The sequence below is a fragment of the Danio rerio genome, chromosome 1, assembly GCF_052040795.2.
Source record: "Danio rerio strain M-AB ecotype USA chromosome 1, GRCz13ab, whole genome shotgun sequence".
Lineage (NCBI taxonomy): Eukaryota > Metazoa > Chordata > Actinopteri > Cypriniformes > Danionidae > Danio > Danio rerio.
Genome location: NC_141021.1, coordinates 52,694,991 through 52,716,914, shown reverse-complemented (window position 1 = coordinate 52,716,914; position 21,924 = coordinate 52,694,991). Strand labels below are relative to the sequence as shown.

Below are 21,924 nucleotides of genomic sequence, written 5' to 3'. Positions count from 1 at the left end.
CGCGCAGTGTTAGTATAATTTAGCAAGTTGCTAACATATTTCTAGCATGATTTAACGCACTGCTTACATGTTTTAAAGCACTATTTCAAGAGTTTTAGACATTACTAGCATGTTTCTAACAAGGCTTGTTATAAAAGCTAACCTATTTTACGTCTAGCCCTCTGAGTATGCTTGAAAGCACATGATTTAGCACATTGATAGCATGTGCACAGCATAGTTTACTCCACCGCTGACTTGTTTTAAAATGTTGCTAGCAGGCTAACGTTGCTAAAAACACTACTGTTAACAAATTTTAACATTGTTTAACACATTTTAACCTCATGTATTGCATAGGTAACATGTTTATAAAGCTTGTAACTTAGCATGTGAGCAAGTATAACACTGCTAGCCTTTTATCACGCATCGCAGTGCTAGCAGTTTCTAAAATGAATAAACACACCTCTTACATGCTTTAGCAAACTATTTAAAGTGTTTAAACATTGCTAGTATGTTTCTAACAAAGCTTGTTATAAAAAAACTAACCTATTTTACATATCCCTCTGAGTATGTTTGAAAACACTGCACACATTTTTTACTTTATTTAGCGCATTGATAGCATGTGCATAGCATAGTTTACTCCACTGCTGACATGTTTAATAACAATGCTAGCAGGTTAATATTACTAAACGCACTACTGCTAACATATTTTGTCATTGTTTACATGTTTCTAACATTGTTTAATGCATTTCTAACCTCATTTATTGCATAGCCAACATGTTTATGAGGCTTCTAACTTAGCATGTTGAACACTGCTGGCCTGTTTTTTCTATCATACTTCTTTCTATCATTTTTCTATATATCAGTGTTAGCAGTTAACACTGCTAGTATGTTTTGGTTCAATCCTAGTATGATTGTAGCACACAGTTAGCATTTGTTTTGTCGCACACTTGTACCATGTTAAGTTTGAAAAGTATTTTAACCACAGTTATTTACCCTTCCAATGATTTCCCATGATAACAAGCACTGTTTACACTAAAATACAGGTGTAGCAGGTATTGCCATTACAGTGATAATGTCTGTCTCACATCCTGCAGATGTCTGATTTATGTTACGTGTGACGTCAGTAGGATTTTGTAGCCTGGCTTTTAGTTTTTATCCTGTTTTACCACTCCTTCATGCCTGTCTGCTTAATGCTGTGTGAAAAGTATTAAAAACACTGTGACGAAAGCTCTGTTTATGAGGATGAAATGTGGAATGCACAGCCTGATCTGTCGCTCGATCGCTTGATATTTGTCTAGGCTTCACTGGGAAAACTGCACTGGAATATATTCATGCCCTGTGACTGAATATCTTAACTCGTTTCTCCCAATGCCAGTCTGTTGGGTTTGGGATTGGTGAACGTTCTAGATTAAAAATGCCACATGCACACTTACACTAGGGATAGGGTGGTTCCTGGCAGAATTTAATAGCAATCTTTTTTTGTTTGACAGGTTCTTGTGCTGCATCTTGTAGATGGACTTGCGCGTGTACTCACATAGGCTATCCGAACTATGCCCGAGCATGTTTGACCCTCATTTGCAAGTTCGTTTGACAAGTGTGAATGCTCCGAATCACACCTGGGCGCGGTTCAGTTGGCTGCCCCTGGCCCGGTTGTAAGAGGTGTGCCAGAGCTCTGTTCAGTTGGGCTTTAGTAAGTTGAACACAAAACTGAAGATGCTACGTAATTTTTAAAGGACTGTTTCAAATGTATTTATTAATCATTCTTAATTTTAGATGAACTTAAATTGTCGTACTTTATTAAAGACCTGAACCCCTTCCTGCCCGTCAGCTGATACTTTCAACAAACTTCCTTATATGTGCAGCACTAGAATTTAAGTATAATTTTATCTTATAAGTTTATGAGCGTCATATGTGGTGAATCTGTCCAGTAAAAGATTGGCGCAGTGGCTCAGGAGGAAGCGATTTCGGCTCCCAGCAAGCAGGTGGCTGGTTAGAGCTTTGGCTGGGTCTGTTGGCATTTCTGTGTGGAGTTTGCTTGTTCTCCCCATGTTGGTGTGGGTTTCCTCCCGGGCGCTCCGAACTTAAAGCACTTATCCCAGGGGTAACTGGAATTTCTTTTCAAATAATTGAGTAAATTAAGTAATGTAGGTTTTTTTAAAATAATATTTAAATTTAAATGTTTGTTTTAATGCAATGTCAACTGAATCAAACCAAAAAATGTGACCACAGATCTGACGATTTTGTAGACCGTCCCCTCCTAATGAACTCTGTGAAGCAGCCCTGGATCTCTGTGATTGGGACGGTGTTGTATTAGAGTTATTGCAGAGGTGAAGAAGCACCATAATTATGATCGGCGAGTGTCTGGAACCTCCGGACCCCGTCTGTCGTTGCTCATCTCTGCCTGTAGATTTGGGTCATTTAAAGGAGGAACGGGGAGGTGATTTTTTTTCTAGGAGAGGCGGATCATCTGTCTCAGCCTCTAATGCACGACTGATTGGAGACTCATCTCTCATGCTGTTTGCATTCAACCTCCTCCTCCTGTCTCAGTTCCAGAGCCTTGCTTGCCATCTAAACTGGAATGAAGCCTCGAAGGAGATAGATTTGAAACACATCACATAGACAGAAGCTCTGTGTGCCATACAAATAGCAGATTCAGGGAGGCAAGATTGTGACCTTTTTGGCCAAATTCACAGTTTTGGCATTATTGCTTTTAGATTTAAAGCCAAATGCATGGAACTTCAACATAAGACGTTGACAGATATACAGCTGAAGTCAATATTAAATAGCCCTCCTCTTGTCTTTATCAAATATTTTTCAAATGATGTTTAACGGAGCAAGGAATTTTTTTACATTATTTCCTATAATATTTTTTCTTCTTATTTGTCTTATTTGTTTTATTTCGGCTAGAATAAAAGCAGTTTTTAATTTTTAAAAAGCATTTTAAGGTCAATATTATTAGCCAATAATTTGCCTAATTACCCTAACTTGCCAAATTCACCTAGTTAAGCCTTTAAATGTCTCTTTATGCTGAATACTGGTGTCTTAGAAAACTATAGCTTGTCAGATATTATGTACTGTTGGAAAAATGAGAAGCCAAACCAGGAGACCCTTTTCAAGCAGAACTCTTTATAGATGTGTTGGTTGTTCTGCAGTCAAACAGCATCTTCAAGAAGTCTTAAGGCTGATTTATACTTCTACATTACGTGATCGGCGTGACCCGCAGTGCCTGCCTTGCGTGTAGTCGTGCATTTATACTTCTGCATGCTGTTTGTGTTGCTCTGCAATAACACTTTCAAAACGCTAGCTGGCAGCAGGTTTTTATGTCTCTCTGATTCCTCCTGGTCTTTTTTTTTCTTTACACTACAAGTCGCTCATTCAGAGGTAGGAATGTGCAAAAACTTTAAGCATAAGGTAAACACAAATCAAAAGATTCCATCTGAAGCTCCTTCACAGGACTCGACACTTGTAAACATCTGCTCCAATCGGCTAAGCACCATCCACACTAGTCACCACTACTAAGTTGACCAATCACAGAGCTTGCGCTATGCGTCATTGCAAATATTTTGAGAGGTGCGTGTCTATATTATGAGTTTTTTTTTTAAGAGAGGAGGCAGTGGCTAAAAGTGGAGATGGCTAAACAAAACATGCAAATGAAGTAGATAAGTAAAAGAACATGCCCAGCCACTGACCACACAAGTTTATCAACAAACTTCTTTGGCCTGAATGGATCCATTAAGTCACAGTCGTTGAGACCCTGCCCATACCATTTGCATTTGGCTCAGGCAGTGCTGAGGAAGTCAATAAGTTTAGGCTCAATCCCAATTCTACCCCTTAGCCCTTCCCCTTATCTTTAGCTTGAAGGCGTAGGGCTAAGGAGAAGAGCTAGACACCCCTTGAAACAGAGATTTTTCAGGTCCACACTCGAAATTCCAGACGAATAAAATGGGAGGTGGGTCTGAAATGCGGGACACTCCTGGGAAAAACAGGAGTGTTGGCAGGTATGATGTGGTCATGTCATTGGACATTGAACATTTCCTGCTTGTTATCGAACTATTTCATTACTGTAACAAGAGGCAATTTAACCATAACTTAATATTAAAACAGCTATCATAACATTATTTATCAATATGTGGCTCTTTTTGGATTCTCGGAAGCTATAGAAATTAAAAATGTAAACAGGAAAATGCGTTTGGACCATTGTTTTAGTTTACATCCCTTAAAATGGTCTAAATATGCACAAATAATATATTCGAAATGTCTGTATATGTCTGCCTTCCAAAACTAAAAGAAAAGAGAGTTACTCAAGAAGAAAACAGAAGGGCTAATACAGTATGTATGTTCAGTGAGACATACCTTTTGAATCAGTAATACTGCCTTAAGATTCTGTCTAAGTATTTACAGTTTCTCTTTCTCTATACTGTATCGCAGACTTTCTCTGGCCTTTTCCAGCTACAGCGCACAGTAATCACAATCCCTCAGTGCAAGTCCAGCGCTTCTAATCCAGGATTCAGATCACATCCTCTTAAATAAAATGCAGCTGTCACACTTGGCTTGATTTGAATAGTAGGCCAAGCATGCTAAAGCACTTCATTAGGGATACTTTTTTTTTTCGTCACTAACAGGATTGGAAGCGGGCGAGATTGCGAAGAGAGGATTCCTGATTTGTTTGTATCCCTGTTACTTTAATCTGCGGTTTAAGGCGCGCGGCTCAAGAGAGTTGGCTTTGCCTTTGAAGGAAGCTGCAGAATCTCCTTTTCTCTTCTTTCGCTTCTTGTGAGAGTGTGAATCAAGCGTTGATGTCTTCACTAAATTTTGTTTGGGTCTGACGGAGGCCTTGGCAGAGAGTCAGTGGATCAGTTGAAGCGAAGGCTCTCTGGAGACGCTTTCAAATGTCGTCCAAGGTTAATTAGGAGGAAGTTAGGCAGTCTGTGATTCTCCTGTGGTTTTTGCCGAACGAGCATGACGTTGTTGTTTTTAGTGCTCTTGAGATATTTAAATAGATTCAGTAGCATACTATATATATATATATATATATATATATATATATATATATATATATATATATATATATATATATATGTATATATACTGTAAAAATATCTGTAAATTAGCAGTTTTCTGTATTTTGTAATTCAATTGTTATTTATTTATTTATTTATGCTTTTTATTGGAGCTTAATCTTTCTTTCATGAACTTTTAACCGTGAAAAGTTCAAAAAAGTGACTTTTACGAATATTTTTAATAGTTGAAAGTGATATATTGTCTGAGTTGGTATTGTAAATTATGATACAAGGCCTTGTAATAAACTGACAGTACATTTTCTATGTATAATAGAGTTTTATTATTTTAGACTTCTAAAATGTTAATAAAAATCACTTTGTTAATGTCACCGATTCGGTCCCAGTCATTACCCTCACTGGCCAGCAGAGGTCACCATCACAGGACTATTGACATTACATTGACTGCTTTCCCGTTGTTATCCTGCTTCGTTTACTGACCCAGTCTTGCCTGCCGCCTGCCTTGTACTCCAGCCTGAATCCCGACGTTGATCCTAGCCGCCTGCCTTTGAACTCTAGCCTGTTTACCGACTCTGATACTAGCCGCCTGCCTCTGACCCATGCCTGTATACTCATCCTGTGTTTACCAGCTGCCAGCCCAACGACTACATACTACTGTGTTTGATGTGAGTTTGCGCACGCACAACATCTGTGTGCTATTGTTTATTAAACTGTGTTTAGTAAAAATACTGCAAATGGATCCCTCTGTGTCAGCCACTACGTTACAGTTAAACTGTAGAGTTGAATTTTCTACATCAAAATCCGACATCCAACATCCTATAATTCTATTCACAACCATAAATCATTCGTTAAGTTCAACTTAACTTAAAAATAGACAAGTTATGGATTTAGCATTAACACTGTAAAAAAGGGATATGACTTCGTTACTTTAATCATCAACAATTAATTTGCATTTTTGCTCAATGTGTGATGTAATTTAAAGTGAAACATACAGATGGACGTGGCCAAGAGCAGCTCCTCCCCCTTTAAAAAACATCCAATAGCATTTAGTTTTTTTGTTTTGCACTCTGCTAGTGAGTGTGTTTGAGCTCAAGTGCATATAGCAAAAGTGTATTAAAGGGGGCGGGGCATGTCATATACTAGAGAGCATTTGATTAGTCAGAAGATTTGATGAGAAACTGAAGTATGAGGTGATGAAAAAAATGTAAAACAGTGACAAGCTGAAAGCTTTTGGGTGTTTTTATCTTAATGCGAATTCTGTTGCTGTTTTAGACTACAAAAACTTATACATGGTGTCCGCGGGTCCTTAAAAAGTATTAAAAGTTAACAAATCTATTATAAGAAAATGAAGGCCCTTAAAAGGTATTAAAAGTCTTAATTGCGTTTTTACGAGGTCTTAACTTTTGTTAAAGCGTTGTCCAAAGTGTTTGACTCCAACAAAGCATAAATCAATGATTTTCCTCCTAATATTAACAACACTGTGCTCAATTCACGTAATTCTGGGCATGTCTGGACAAGCTCCTCCGTCCGGGTGATGTCACGTAATTTGCGACAAACGCAGGGAAGTTGATATGACGCTCTCCACATGTAGCAAAACCACAGAGCGAAACAGGTGACAAAATGGGAAAAATTAAGTTTGCGCACTCCTGGTTGGAGAAAGACGAGTTTAAACAGAGGCCGAAGCCTGTCGCTGAAAACGACCACATAATTTATCCCTTTTTAAGCTTTGTTTCATCAGAGTTTATCTTAGTTCTGTTGCATGGTTGTGCTCCATTGATTTATTTAACTACAACTGTTTATTAACAACTGTTTTTTAAGTTAAAGGTTTGACACTGATCAGAACTTGAAGGGGCGATGAGGTTTTAAAATATTCTCAGAAGATCTTTAAAAAGTCTTAAAAAGGTATTGAAGTTACCTTTAGAATTACTGCATATACCCTGATATAGATATGCTGACCAACATCTAAAATTTGTTTTATTTTGATTTCAAAGGGTCTTCAACTTAATCTTTTTAGTTTGCTTGACCGATCTAAGTTGAGATGACTAGAAAAGCTAACTTTATTGAACTAAAAAAAAGTATGACAGCAAGAATTTTTGCACTTTTTTTTTGTCAATCCCAGCTGTACAATAAACACATAGATCTCATGCAACACATAATAACTTGACTTTTAGTTGATCATCACAAATATTGTAGAAGACCTACTGGAACCCACATGGACCCAAGATTCTCACAGAAATCCGTCAAGTTTAGTGAATGAAAAATCATAGTTTGGGGTTGCATTCAGTATGGGGGCGTACAAGAGATCAACATCAACTGCCTGAGGTATCAAGACATTTGTGCTGCCCAATGCATTACAAACCACAGGAGAGGGCAAATTCTTCAGCAGGATAGTTCTCTTTCTCATACTTCAGCATCCACATCACTCCACATAAGTTCCTGAAAGCAAAGAAGGTCAAGGTGCCCAAGGATTGGCCAGCCCAATCACCAGACATGAACATTATTGAGCATGTCTGGGGCAAGATGAAGGTAAATTCAATGAATCTTGATAAACTCTGGGAGTCCTGCAGGAACGCTTTCTTTGCCATTCCAGATGACTTTATTAATCAGTGATTTGAGTCATTGCAGAGATGTATGGATGCAGTCCTCCAACCTTATGGGAGTCATGCACAATATTTATGCTTTCTCCACTGCACCATGACTTTATATTCTATACTGTACATTATTTCTTTTAAGTGACAAGACTTTAGTCTAAGCAAAGTCAGACCTTATAGTCCTAATAAATCATTAAAATCAAGGCATGATCATATTTTATTTTGGTAAAATAAGCGTAATCTAGAGGCCTTTGCCTTTCATATAGGCCACTTATGATACCAAATGATCAAGTAGAAGTCAGGTTATTATTTGTTGTTCCTAAAATGTCTTTACAATTTCAATTCAGAATATCATAATTTAGGCCACTTGTTTGCAGCAATATGTTGGTTTAAAAAATGGTTAAAGAATTAAAGAAATTTTAATTTGCATTGATTGACAATCACAGCGTGCATTAATAGCTAAATAAAAAAGTAGTTACTTTGATAATCTATAATACTTCTGTGATGTAACCATAATTTGACTGCTAGTTTTCAAATAAATTCCGATTTGGATAAACTTTTCAGGCCTCATTTCATAGAGTGACTGGTCTCTCTTGTTGTTGTTGTTTTGCATTCAGAGATCGACATTGAACGCTGTGTTCGAGAATCCATCAACCTTTTTTGCTGGACTCCTAAAAGTGCCACTTACCGCCAGCATGCCCAGCCAAACAAACCTCCCAGCGAGAGCAACAGCTTCGGCAAAACACCTTCATATTACGCATCAGAGTTTCAAGAACTGACCAAAACTGACCTGGTAAGTGTCTGAAAATAACCTCTGAGTGACTATTCGTCATCTTAAACTGACTACGTCTAAGAAAACCACTTGTATTTGTTAGATGCTGAATTCATTATTTAATGTTGTCAACATATTTGGTTTTGGTAAAATAATAGGGCTAAAATGACCATAAAAAGAGAAAACTTTCTTTCTCCGTTGTACTGCTTGTTGCGATTGAAGATATAAATGTACAAATCCTAAACAAAAAGAGGGACCTTTATTACAGTAATCGCCTTCGACATCTTGCTGAGTTCCTCTTGGCCTTTTTGGACTATTAAAGATTGCCTTGAGCTGAAAGGTAAATTCAGAAAGCATGAAGGATAGAGCCAATTACCCAGTGCTGATCAAATGATCCATGAAGGTTCGCGGTCAGAAGAGTGGAGAATTCAGCCATTGATGCTCTCGCTGTTCACTTCCTAATGAGATGCTCTGGTTCGCTAGTAAACACTCCAGTGCCTGCACAAAGACCAGCTTGAGTAGAATTAAAGAACACTTGAATAATCGAAATATGTACATATTCTAATTTTATACTGCAAACAAGTTAGCTGCATGTTCGTTTGTGCTAGAAACATGCTGGCAACATGTTCATTTGGCATAACAACATGGTAATTCATGCTGACAGCATGGTAAATCATGGTAAAAAAAACATGCAGCTTATGTATTAACAGTGTGCTAATTAATGCTAACAATATATTAATTTGTTTTAGATGCATGCTAGCAACTTGCTAGATTATGAAAACTTGCTAATTCACTCTAGCAATTCTTAGTGCTAATTCACAACAGAAAACATGCTAGCAACATGGTAATTTGTGATAACAACATGCCAATTTATGCTGAAAACAAAGTAATTAATGTTTGATGCATGCAGCTAATGTGTTTAAAGTGTGCTATTTCATGCTAGCAATCTATACACTTGTTTTTAGAAACATGCCATCAACTTGGTAAATCATGGAACTTGCTAGCAATTCTTCATGCTACTGTAATTTACAATAGAAACATGCCAGCAACATGTTAATTTGTAAAAACAACAAGCTAATTTATGCTGACAGCTTAGTAATTCATGTTAAAAACATGCAGCTAATGTGTTAACTGTGTGCTAATTCATGCTAATAATATATTAATTTGTCTTAAAAGCATGCTAGCAACTTGCTAAATCATGAAAACTTGCTAATTAATGCTAGCAATTCTTTATGCTAATTCATGTTAGAAACATGCTAGCAACATGTAAATTTGTATTAGCAAGCTAATTCATGCTGACAGCATAATAATTCATGTTAGAAACATGCAGCTAATGTGTTAACACTGTGCTAACTCATGCTAGCAATCTATTAATTTGTTTTAGAAACATGCTATCAACTTGGTAATTATTCATGAAACCTGTTAGCAATTCTTCATGCTAATTCACAATAGAAAAATGCTAGCAACATGGCAATTTGTGATAAAAACAAGCAAATTCATGCTGACAACATATTTTTTTTTCGAAACATACTAGCGACTTGGTAAATCATGAAACTCTTTAGCAATTCATTATGCTAATTCACAATAAAAACATGCCAGCAACATGGTAATTTGTGATAACAACATGCTAATTCATGCTGACAGCAAAGTAACTCATGTTAGAAACATGCAGGTAATGTGCCAATTTGTGCAAACAATATGTAAATTTGTTTTAGAAACATGCTAGCAACTTGTTAAATCAGGATAACTTGTTTATTCATGCCAATTCTCAATAGAAACATGCTTGGAACATGTTACTTTCTGCTAGAAAATACTAGAAAATTTTTAATTATTATTTTTTAATATTTTAATTCATGCTAGCAACATGTTTAATCATGCTAGTGCTAATTTGTACTAAAAACATGTTAGCAACTTGTTAGCAATCTTTCCAAGCTTTTAAAACTACTTCAAAATTTAAGGCTTATTTAAATTAAAATATAAGCTTTCTAAAGAAAATCTTCTCTTGACAAATTAGTTCTGTTTTCTTTGACCTTATCACAAATATTTATGATTTTTTAAAAAGGATATATTTCGAAAAATGTCTCTAGAGTTTTATTGTTCACACAGAAGAAGTAGTTGGAGTCCAGTGTTGTTTTGTACTATGCTAGCTTTCACTATATAGACAAAAACAAATAATAAAATAATCAAATTTAGGGTTGGAACAGCATGATGTTAGAGAAACAATAAAATGTTTTATTTAATTTTGGGTTGTTTACAGTAGTTTGTGGAAGCCAATAAACTACATTCGTCGTGTTGCTGAACATGTGGAAAATTGGAGGTCCTAAATCTGATTTGCGTTCAGTTTCTTAATGCTAAATTTCAGCTACATTTGTTCCCTCTCTTCCGGAATTTCAGCAGGAAACTCTCACATGCAGGCTACAAGCATGATTTGACCTCATTTCCCTTGTAAGTCACCATTAATTTGTGAAAGTAAGTCTTAATGCATGTGAGAGTTCAGCCTTCACCCATAAATATTCCATTCTCTGCTCTCGTCCAACCTTTGTGATGACCTGACCTTTTGATTTTGCTCGTTACTCTTCCTGTCATATTATGAAAATCTCCTAGTTGACATATACCAAAGAGCAAAGGTTATACAAAGACTTTTCCTATTCTTCTCATAAGCTAGTTTGAAACACAGGTGACTATGTGATTTGTTTTACTTTTATGAAATAGTAAAAATAATAGTAATTGGGAGCATTTATTCATTCATTCATTTTCTTTTCGGCTTAGTCACTTTATTAATTTGGGGTCGCCACAGCGGAATGAACCGCCAACTTATACAGCGTATGTTTTACGCAGCGGATGCCCTTCCAGCCGCAACCCTTCACTGGGAAACCCATACACACTCACTCTCACTCCTACCTAATTCACCTGTATCGCATGTCTTTGGACTGTGGGGGAAACCGGAGCACCGCAGAAACCCACGCGAAAGCAGGGAGAACATGCAAATGAGAGCATTTATTATTTAGATAAATATTTAATTATATTAAATAAACCATAATATACAATGTATGAACAATTATAATAAGGATTCATTTTTGACTACTAGCATAGTATAGTAATAGTTTGAATGCTATTGCTATTTAATTACTACTATTTTGAAGTTTGTTATCCTACACACATGTGAATCATGAATATTTATAAATATGCTTATTTGTTCTTAGTAAATCTATTTTAATGACATATTAATCTATATAATATTATATAAATATTAATATTTTAATGTATTTTTTTGTATTTATATTTTTCTTTTTTACCAATATATTATATATAGTAATTTACAAAATGTATTAATACACTAAATGTTATATTATAATTATAATTCTTTATTACAATTTACACTCACTGGCCACTTTATTAGGCACACTTTACTAGTACCAGGTCGAACCCGTTTTTGCCTTCAGAACTGCCTTAAATCTTCGTGGCATAGATTCAACAAGGTATTGGAAATATTCCTCAGAGATTTTGCTCCATATTGACATGATAGCATCACGCAGATGCACATCCATGGTGCGAATCTCCCGTTCCACCACATCCCAAAGGTGCTCTATTGCATTGGATCTGCTGACTGTGGAGGCCATTTGAGTACGGTGAACTCATTGTCATGTTCAAGAAAGCAGTCTGAGATGATTCACGCTTTATGACTTGGTGCGTTATCCTGCTGGAAGTAGCCATCAGAAGATGGAGACACTGTGCTCATAAAGGGATGGACTTGGTCAGCAATGATACTCAGGTAGGCTGTGGTGCTGACACAATGCTCAGTTGGTACTTATTGACCCAAAGTGTACCAAGAAAATATCCCCCACACCATTACACCACCACCACCAGCCTGAACTATTGATACAAGGCAGGTTGGATCCATGCTTTCATGTTGTTGACACCAAATTCGGACCCTACCATCCGAATGTTGCAGCAGAAATATTTAACTTGCCTTTTGCTGATATCTTCATTAAAAATAGATAAATGATCGATCTGGCTTGAAAAAAGCTTACTTAATCAACAGATGTCATGTTATAGTTAAACACTGTTAAGTGATTCTCTGAGAAGTTCTGCGTTTGCTGCCTGTAACGGTAACTTAAATTATTTTCACTATCCTCGGCCCGTTCTTAATTTTGATTCTGTAAAATGTCCAAGAAACACAGCGAAAATGGACGTCATTAAGTCTCAACCTTTATTACAGCTCATAACGGACATTTCTCAAAGAGGGAATAACAAAAATCTTACCTGAGATGGTGTGTGGGAGCTCGAGCTTAGCAAGCACACTGCTGTGAAAGATGACTCTGGCTTGTTAATTAATGCCTAGACAGCGGTGACCGTAGCTGCGTCCCAAATGGCACACTATACACTATGTACTTATGCACTTACACACTTAACAGGATAATATATGTATGTAGTGTCATCCCAAATGGCACACTAATGTTTTTTTACTAAGCGGAAATTCAACCCGTTTCTCTGATGACGTTTGACGGTTGCCAAATCAGTGAAATAAACGACTGAATTATCAAATAATACCTGCCGTGAGTATAACCGCATTCACCATCGGGAGGCGCTATAATCACTCTCGTTGGAGAATTTTGCTTTCACCATCCAAAATAAATAAAGTTATCCAACATGTGCGTCTGATAGCTCCGCCCCTTCCGCTATGTAGGCAAACCTGCGGTCGTTGAGTGCGTGAAGTGTCCATCATTCCACACTTCATTTTAGCGGCCGAATGAGTGCATCATCCGGGTAATGAAAGTGCACTTATTATTTTTAGAGTGTTAACGCACTACTTACACTATTTATACTACAAAATGGCGTAGAATAGTGCATACGTATGCGATTTGGGACGCAGCTAGTATTTTGACAGTTGAATGACGCTTTTTAATTCGTACTCGTAAACAGGTTGTCGTGTCCATGGTGAAACTGTATTTCGTTTTGTAAAGTACACCCACCGTAAATTTATCAGTAATATACAAACAGACAAGAAAACGTCAAAACCGTATCTGTTCTAATCACAGATTTTAAATTTGTACCCTCGTAAAAATGATGAGTACGTTTCGTTTTCCTTTACGATTTTACAATTACAGATGCGTGAATTTTATTTACGCACAAAATATTTATCACAGTGATTTTACTCCATATAAAAGCAGGATAAAATACTCAGTTACACCCCTACTTAAAAATGATTGAAGAATGATTTGTAAATAACTTGGATCTAATAGTTATCCAGCCATATAAATAGGAAGTGTTTGCTTACTTCAGATACCATATTTTTGTTTCTCTTTCAGGATGTCATAATAGCCGCAGACGGACTAATATTAACACTTCTGCTGGAGCTTGTGAGGTTTTCATCATAAATTGCATTTCTTATCTCGGCGCTGATGTGTCTGTCTGTGTTATGAGGATGTGAGATATAACTCAAGTGGCATCGAGAGCGTCTGTCTAACCTTTTACCTCTCCGCATTCGTCTCTCTGTTTGCGATTCATCAGAGATGGGCCCAAGGCAGCGTTGAGCTTCACAAACACTCATCTGTTGACCTAATCTCTTTCTATTCTCTGACTGAACGCAGCCTGTCATCTGGAAAATGCAGCGCTTCGGCGATATCCAGCTATGTTCGTGTCTGTGAAGGGCTGAGAAACGCTCACGGTCTCACAAGCCCACACACTCGCACATACATTTACATTTAATCATCTCAGCCAATGCATTTTTACATATGCAATTAACCACAAAGTGCACAAGTGGCAATAACCAGCTAGAAAATCTCTGAAGTGTGATTGGCTTAATGGTTAAAGATTGGGGGCTCAAGAGCATGGTCTACAGGAGCACTTAGGGGCGTGTCTGAATCAAATTTTGCTATTTTAGGAAAAATGGTCTGCGCCTGGTGCCTAATCTCTTAATGAGTTATGGGTGTGTTTTGGGCGTAATATGCATTTAACCTATGAGAGTCTCATATACCATGGCTGACTTGGTTAGCAGAAAATTAAATCATACACTAGCTTGGAAACAGATCTGCTTTTGTGCGAGATTAAAGCTTAGGATTTGCAGGTTGAGGTAAAGACAACTCCGATTCATTGGATATATGTGCCCAGGGCTACATTTTTGAGAACCGAGAAATATAAACCCAGGGCTACGTCTGCCTGACATATTTTTTTTCACAAATCCAGTAGAGGGTGCCATGTAGAGGTGTGAATCTCTCTCCTGATAGCACTGAGAACTCTGGGATCAGTTGAACTTTTTAAAAAGTATTTAAAGATGCACATTTTTGGTCAAGCTTTTACTTAACAGTATGACTGTTTCTGTATTGGGATTTTTATATAGTTTTAATATGTTTTAACACATTTTCTTTTATCGTCATGTGTTCTTTTACTAGTTTTCTCTTATTGTAAAGCAGAACGCAGCAGCACGAGTGGTCTTTAATGAACCTAAAAGAGCACATGTCACTCCGCTACTCATCCGTTTGCACTGGCTGCCAGTTGCTGCTCGCATCAAATTCAAAGCTCTGATGTTTGCTTATAAAGCTATTTCTGGCTGCGCCCCTTCTTATCTGCTCTCACTTCTGCAGATCTATGTGCCCTCCAGAAAAAGACCGTTCTGTGAATGAACGTCGCCTCGTGGTTCCATCCCAAAGAGGGAAGAAATCACTTTCCTGAACTCTCGCGCTCAATCTGCCCAGTTGGTGGAATGAACTCCCTAACTGCATCAGAATGGCAGAGTCACTATTCAAAAACTCAACTATTTAGTCTCCACTTTCCTTACTAATCTGCAATTCCCTCTCTGACTCCTCCACTAACTTAATTAAAACAAACAAACAAAAAAATTACTACTGTTTTGCTTCTTACACTTTCTTTGCAGACCTCAAACTTGCCTATAGCCTATATCCATTGTTGCTCTTATAGTTGTGTAAATTGCTTCCTCGTCCTCATTTGTAAGTCGCTCTGGATAAAAGCGTCTGCTAAATGACTAAATGTAAATGTAATGTCTGGGAAAGGTGCTATATAAATAAACCTTTACTTACTGCACTTACTTTACTTACTTACTTTTTTATTTAGCATCTATCACTATTTTTGCTCTTTAAATATCGCCCCTCCCCCTAAATAAACTCACCTAAAGATAGTTTTAGTTAGTCAATACTGTCCCATAATGCAATTCAAAAGCATAAATAAACATAAAACACCCATGCTTCACAAGCTATTCCCAACTGTTAATTAACATATATTTTCTTCTACGCTGTCAAAGATATTTGCATTCCTCAGAAGCGGTGCCATGTTTATAAAAGAATGTAAGAGTGGCAGCTCATTCGCATGTTGTTTTTTTTTAAACAAATATTATTGGCTCTTTGACAAACTGCTTAGAAAGCTTTGGCTGAAAGTGCCTGCTAAATGCATAAATGTAAATGTTTTAGAGCAATTCTCATTTCTTTACAGCTGGCACTGGTGTTTATTTCTCCTTTGTCATGCATTTTTTCCCTGCGTCAGTCTTTCTCTAGCTGTGGTAAATGGTGCGGTTAGGCCTTCTGTTGATTGTCATCTCCTGGTCATTAGAGCATGGTTTGTCTGCTGAACAAGCTCTCTCCTTCAGTCGGCCATCTGACAGGCGCCGTCACTAAAGCCCGACTCCAACAAGTCGCAACTCGCAGCCAAACCTTCTGTCAGTGACTAAAAGTGTGTGCGATAGGGATGATGATACGAGAAACTTCAGGTGATTCTAGGGAAAACATCATGTGTACACGACTGAATGAGTTTTTGAGAAGCACTAAGTAGTTGTTGATGCTCTGAAAATGACTGTCATGATGAGCAGTAATAACCACTACGCTATTATTTTGACGGTTGCTGACACCAATATAGTGTATAATAATCAGATGGTCATGTCTGATGCTGATGCACAACACTACTCAGATTTGATTTGAAGGTTGTTGTGTGAACCTGCAGTTTATTCCAGTAATTGAATTGACATTTCTGAGATTGCATGCGCATCGTTTGGCGCAAGATGAACAGATTTAATAATGCACGGAAGGTTTTTGTTGACCTTAATATTGTATTGAAACATAAATGTATATTTTCCAAAACAAGAATGTGAAATGATCATTTCTGGTATGTACTTTAGCCACTGTTTGTATATTTGAAATGTTTGACACATTCCTGTTTGTCCGTCACCGCAACAAAACAAAGCTTTGTGTTTTGGTAGATTAAGTTTTCACACGTCACGTATCATTTCATTCATATTCATATTCACGTTCCATGAAAACTTGCTGGATTATCGATTAAAAGCTTAAAGATTATGCAGACATTGTCAAGCTGTTGTGGTGACAACTGCTCTAAACTTTCACATTTATTTAACAAACAAAACATTAATTTTAATAAAAAAATTTATTAATTATGATTAAAAAAATTATTTATTTATTTTATTTTATTAAAAATGTGTGTGTGTGTGTGTACATGTTTTTGTGACATATCAGGACACAAATCTGTAATGACATGGGTATGACACAGGTATTACAAAAAGGAGGTGAAATATGAGGACATTGGTGACGTCCTCATTTCTCAAAATGCTTATAAATTCTACAGAATGAGTTTAATCAGAGAGTAAAGCTGCACACAGTCTCCTGTGATGGTTGGGTTTAGGGGTGGGGTGGGGGCAATATAATAAACGGTTTGGACAGTATAAAATATATGGAAACCTATGTAATGTCCCCACTTTTCACAAAAACAAACGTGTGTGTGTGTGTGTGTGTGTGTGTGCGTGCGTGCGTGCATGCGTGTGTGTGTGTATATGAACAATATCACACTGGTAGCAGACGAATATGGCTGTATATCGACACCAATGGGAGGCGTAACACCATTGTCAAACTGTCATTCTGACATCCATAACCATTCTAAAGTTTGGTGTTTGGTGTTAGTAAGATTTTCTAAGGCTTCATTTATTTGGTCGAAATACAGAAGAAACAGTGATTATTTACATTTTTCAATTAAATTTTTATTATTATATTATTACTCCTGCCTCAGTGTCGCATGATCTTTCATAAATCAAAAATCTTATTTGGGACAGGAGCTGATCTCAAGTCTTTTTGCTTCATTTCATCACGTTTTTGTTTTTTTTTTTTGCTTTACGGTTTTACCTAATATATAAAGTACTTTATTAATAAAAATGTATTATTATTAATAATAATAATAATACATAAATAAACCAATATGATATAATTCTCAGATCTGATTAATTTTAAATTCAGTTCACATGCTTCTTCTGCAAACTCATTTTCCATCTCTTCAAACAGTCGCTCATTAAAGTCTCCCTATAAATAAACACACACCAAACACACACTAGCATCAGTCCATTTCATCAAGAATCCCCTTCCATTAGTCAAACTTTACTAGCTGCTTTTAAAGGCTATTCTTGCCTTGTTAGGTGAATAAGCAAGTTTACTCGATAACTCAATAACAAGGCTCTCGATAACACGCCACTTTAACACAAAGAGCCAAGAACTGTGGGTAATCCTCTTAAAAACATTCCTTTTAGTCTGTGTACATGGCCTTTGTGTTAGAATGTTAATGATCGACTGCCGGAATGACAAAGTGCCAATGACTTCTTAGTGAACCGAGGTCACATTCACAACCCAGAAATCCTGAAGCGAGCCGAGCTGAATTTAAAATCTCCAATATCATTCATTGGGCCCATTTACATCGAATATGAGACGATCGGGAATCACAGAAGCATCTGAACAGATACCACATTTGGAGTGCTTTGTGTATATTGTGGAAATAGGCATTGGAATGAAGTTTGGACATATTACATGTGGCATAGTGTCTTGTGACCAAACATGTGGGCTGATAATTTTGCACGCAACAATATTTAAAAAATGGTTCCGACAACTTTGATCATGTGGCCTAATATATCACCATTTTAGCATTGAGTTCTGATTGAGCCATAAGAGACAAATGGCATAAATCATTCCACACTGTCAACCGTTAAGTCTTGGATATGTCTGTTTATTCCTATCCAGACTTTCTTTGAGACACTGCAGTGTGAATCACCTGTTCAAGCTTAGCCACATGTTTCAATGCGTCTCTCTCACACACTAACAGCTCACTACTGAATCCAACACATGACTGAATATACACCAGATCTCCATCCTTCGTCATTTCTGATAGAAGACAACATACATCCTCCGACGGCACCTGTCATGTAGACGCTAAGCTTTTCAAACACGAGCTTGTTTTCAGATTCGCACTGGTAATCCTTTACAGACCGTAAATACCCGCAGGAATGTTTGCATGGATTTGATTATTTCTCCAGTTCTCCACAAGCCAACTCTTCTGCGCTTTGAGATGAAACTTTCATCCATTTCCGCTTGGTGATCAGACCAGCTCAGTGGTCTAAAAAGCACAGAGCACCCAAACAGGCAAGTCGACGGCCTATTGAAATGTCACAGCTGATAATAAAAGGTCAAGACTCTTGCCTGCATTTAGAGTTTCTGAAGCCAGGGCACAAGGGCCTCCTTTAGGCAATGATGAGAAAGCTCTGTGGATCCTATGCACTTTAATAGCAGAATTCATTGGACATCAGCCGTTCCTCCATTCCTCAAACGTTACCTCCATTGCTAAGGTGACCTCATGGGTAATTGGCTGCACTCTGTGGGAGGCTGGTACTCCGTGACTGATTGGACTGATTTCATGGGCTACTGAACATTGACATTTACGAGATATTCCCGCAACCCGCTGCCCTTTCTGTGCTGTTGCCCTTTGTTTCAGAGTCCTGGACTCAAAAGAGTGGAGATGCAGTGATAATGCCCATTGTTGTTAGGGCTGGCGTGACTGTATATGTCGCGTGGCGCTTCTGTACAAGCATAAGATAATCAATTGCACAATCAATAGCATAACATTTACTTCATATAAAAACACTCTGCACACTAAAAGTTTAAATGATTTTTTAAAAATGTACATTATTATTATTATTATTATTATTATTAATTATTATTATCATTATTATAATTCATGTTTCTTGGAACTTTTACAAATAATAATGGGTAAGAGGCAAAGATTTATAACGTTTTACAGAACAGTGTAAAAACGATTAGTTCACTTTTAAAAATTGATTAAAAATCAGTTACTTTTACAGCGATTCGTGGACTTCACTTTGGCAAATTGAAAATTGAAAAAAAAACTGTTGCTTTTAAAGCCATGAATTGGCTTTTATTTGACAATTTTAAGTAAATCTGTTGCTTTTAAAGCCATTAGTTGACTTTACTTTTAAAAATGAGTAAATCTATTGTTTTTACAGTGATTAGTTGACTTTACTTTTAAAAATGAGTAAATCTATTGTTTTTACAGTGATTAGTTGACTTTACTTTTAAAAATGAGTAAATCTATTGCTTTTACAGTGATTAGTTGACTTCGCTTTAAAAACATTGAGAAAATCGGTTGCATTTAAAGCCATAAGTTAACTTTACTTATAAAACATGAGTAAATATGTTTCTACAGGAATTAGTTGACTTTACTTTTAAAAAATGAGAAATATGTTGCTTTTACAGTGATTATTTGACTTAACTTAAAAAAATTAGAAAATCTGTTGCTTTTAAAGCCATTAGTTTACTTTAAAAACTTGAGTAAATCTGTTGTTTCTACAGCAGTTAGTTAACTTTACTTTTAAACATGAGTAAATCTGTTGTTTCTACAGCAGTTAGTTAACTTTACTTTTAAACATGAGTAAATCTGTTGTTTTTACAGTGATTAGTTGACTTTACTTTTTAAACATGAGTAAATCTGTTGTTTTTACAGTGATCAGTTGACTTTACTTTTTAAACATGAGTAAATCTGTTGTTTTTACAGTGATTAATTGGTTTCACTTTAAAAAATTGAGAAAATCTGTTGCTTTTAAAGCAATTAGTTGACTTTTGTTTGAAAATTTTGAGTAAACCTGTTGCTTTTAAAGGCCATTATTTGACTTTACTTTGAACATTCTGAGTTGATCTGTTGCTTTAAAAGCGATTAGGAGACTTTACTTTGACAAACTGATTAAACCTGTTGCTTTTGAAGTATTAAGTTGACTCTACTTATAAAAAATGAGTAAACCTGTTGCTTTTACAGTGATTAGTTAATTTTACTTTACAAATTCAGTAAACTTGTTTGCTTTTAAAGCCATTGACTTTTTTAATTTGAGTAAAACTGTTGGTTTTAAAGATACCCTATAATATCAAGGTGTAGTAAAATAATTAGAGATCAGTACATGAAAATGGGCAAACCATGAGCCCCAGACACCATCGTTTCCATGTTTTTATGTAATTTCCACCACGTAAAACCCTGGTGAACAACGGGCCAATCAGAAGACAAAGCAAAGAGCCAAGCCCTCCGTATTTGAATTTTAAAGCAATTAGTTGACTTTGACAGATTGAGTAAACTTGTTTTTAAAGTGATTAGTTGACTTTTAAGTTTTTTAAAGTTTTGTACCATTCCAATGAAGCTAAATATTTTTTAAAAGTGCAATGCAAAAATAGATGGTAATGTTACTTCAAGAAGTATAGATGCAAATAAATTTAATTTAAGTGCTTTTTACAAATTATGTTTGTCTGATGGTTTAAGCAAAAGCAAATGAAGTTAAATTCATTCATTTCAGGAAATTGAATCCATGATTGATGTCCAGTGTTGCTGTTTAGGGAGGACATGCAGGCTCAGTGATTGCCATCCGCTCCTATTGTGCGTATCAAATTGGTTCTTTCTAATAAAGATCTGAAGTGGCTGAACCTGAAGTGCCAATTAGAGCCAAGATATTGCTGTATAGCAGTGCTATTTTGTCGAGTGGGGGAAATAATATTTATGTGAAAATGAATAGTCTTCTTTTGAGTTCAAATGGTTCATTTGCTGCTCAGTTAACGATTAGGATGGGGCACAGATGGAGACATTTCCAGACAGGTGGACTCCTCCTTGCATGTGGAGACTGGATGGAGCTAATTGCCCCAATTAGGCTGGGAAAAACGGGGATTGATAATGATAAGATTGCAGGGGCTCAGGGCATTAGCTGCTATATGAGAGGCCAGAAAAAAATGTTTTAGATTCAGGCAAGTTTTGGCTTCCCATGTAGGCTTAAATGCAACTCTGAGGTTTACTTTAAAACTTTTTCGCTTTGAAAAGTTGACGTATTGCTTTTAAAGAGATTAGTTGACTTAAATAAGGAGTATACCTGTTTACCTTTAAAGCATTTAGTTCACTTTAAAAAAAAATGGAGTATACCTGTTTACCTTTAAAGCATTTAGTTGACTTTACTTTAACTTAAAAGTTTTTTTGAGTAAGCCTGACGTTTTTAAAGCGGTTAGTTGACTTTTCTTAGAAAATATTGAGTAAGCCTGTCATTTTTAAAGCAATTGGTTGACTTTTCCTTGAAATTATTAAGTACACCTGTCATTTTTAAAGAGATTATTTGACTTTTCTTTGAAAATATTGAGTTAGTTGACTTTTCTTTTAGATATTGTATAAGCCTGTCGTTTTTAAAGCGATTAGTTGACTTTTCTTTGTAAATATTGAGTAAGCCTGTCGTTTTTAAAATGATTTGTTG

At 36.4% G+C, this 21,924-nt stretch overlaps 1 protein-coding gene across 3 annotated transcripts in view; it reads left to right on the top strand.

The window, feature by feature from the left end:
• tbck (TBC1 domain containing kinase) overlaps positions 1-21,924 on the top strand; it is a 173,697-nt gene that overhangs the window by 142,834 nt on the left and 8,939 nt on the right. For all 3 annotated transcript variants that reach the window (XM_087236400.1, XM_087236399.1, NM_001080637.2), the window contains one exon: positions 8,206-8,381. In XM_087236400.1, the coding sequence (XP_087092526.1) occupies positions 8,206-8,381 (176 nt within the window). The remainder of the gene's footprint in view (positions 1-8,205; positions 8,382-21,924) is intronic.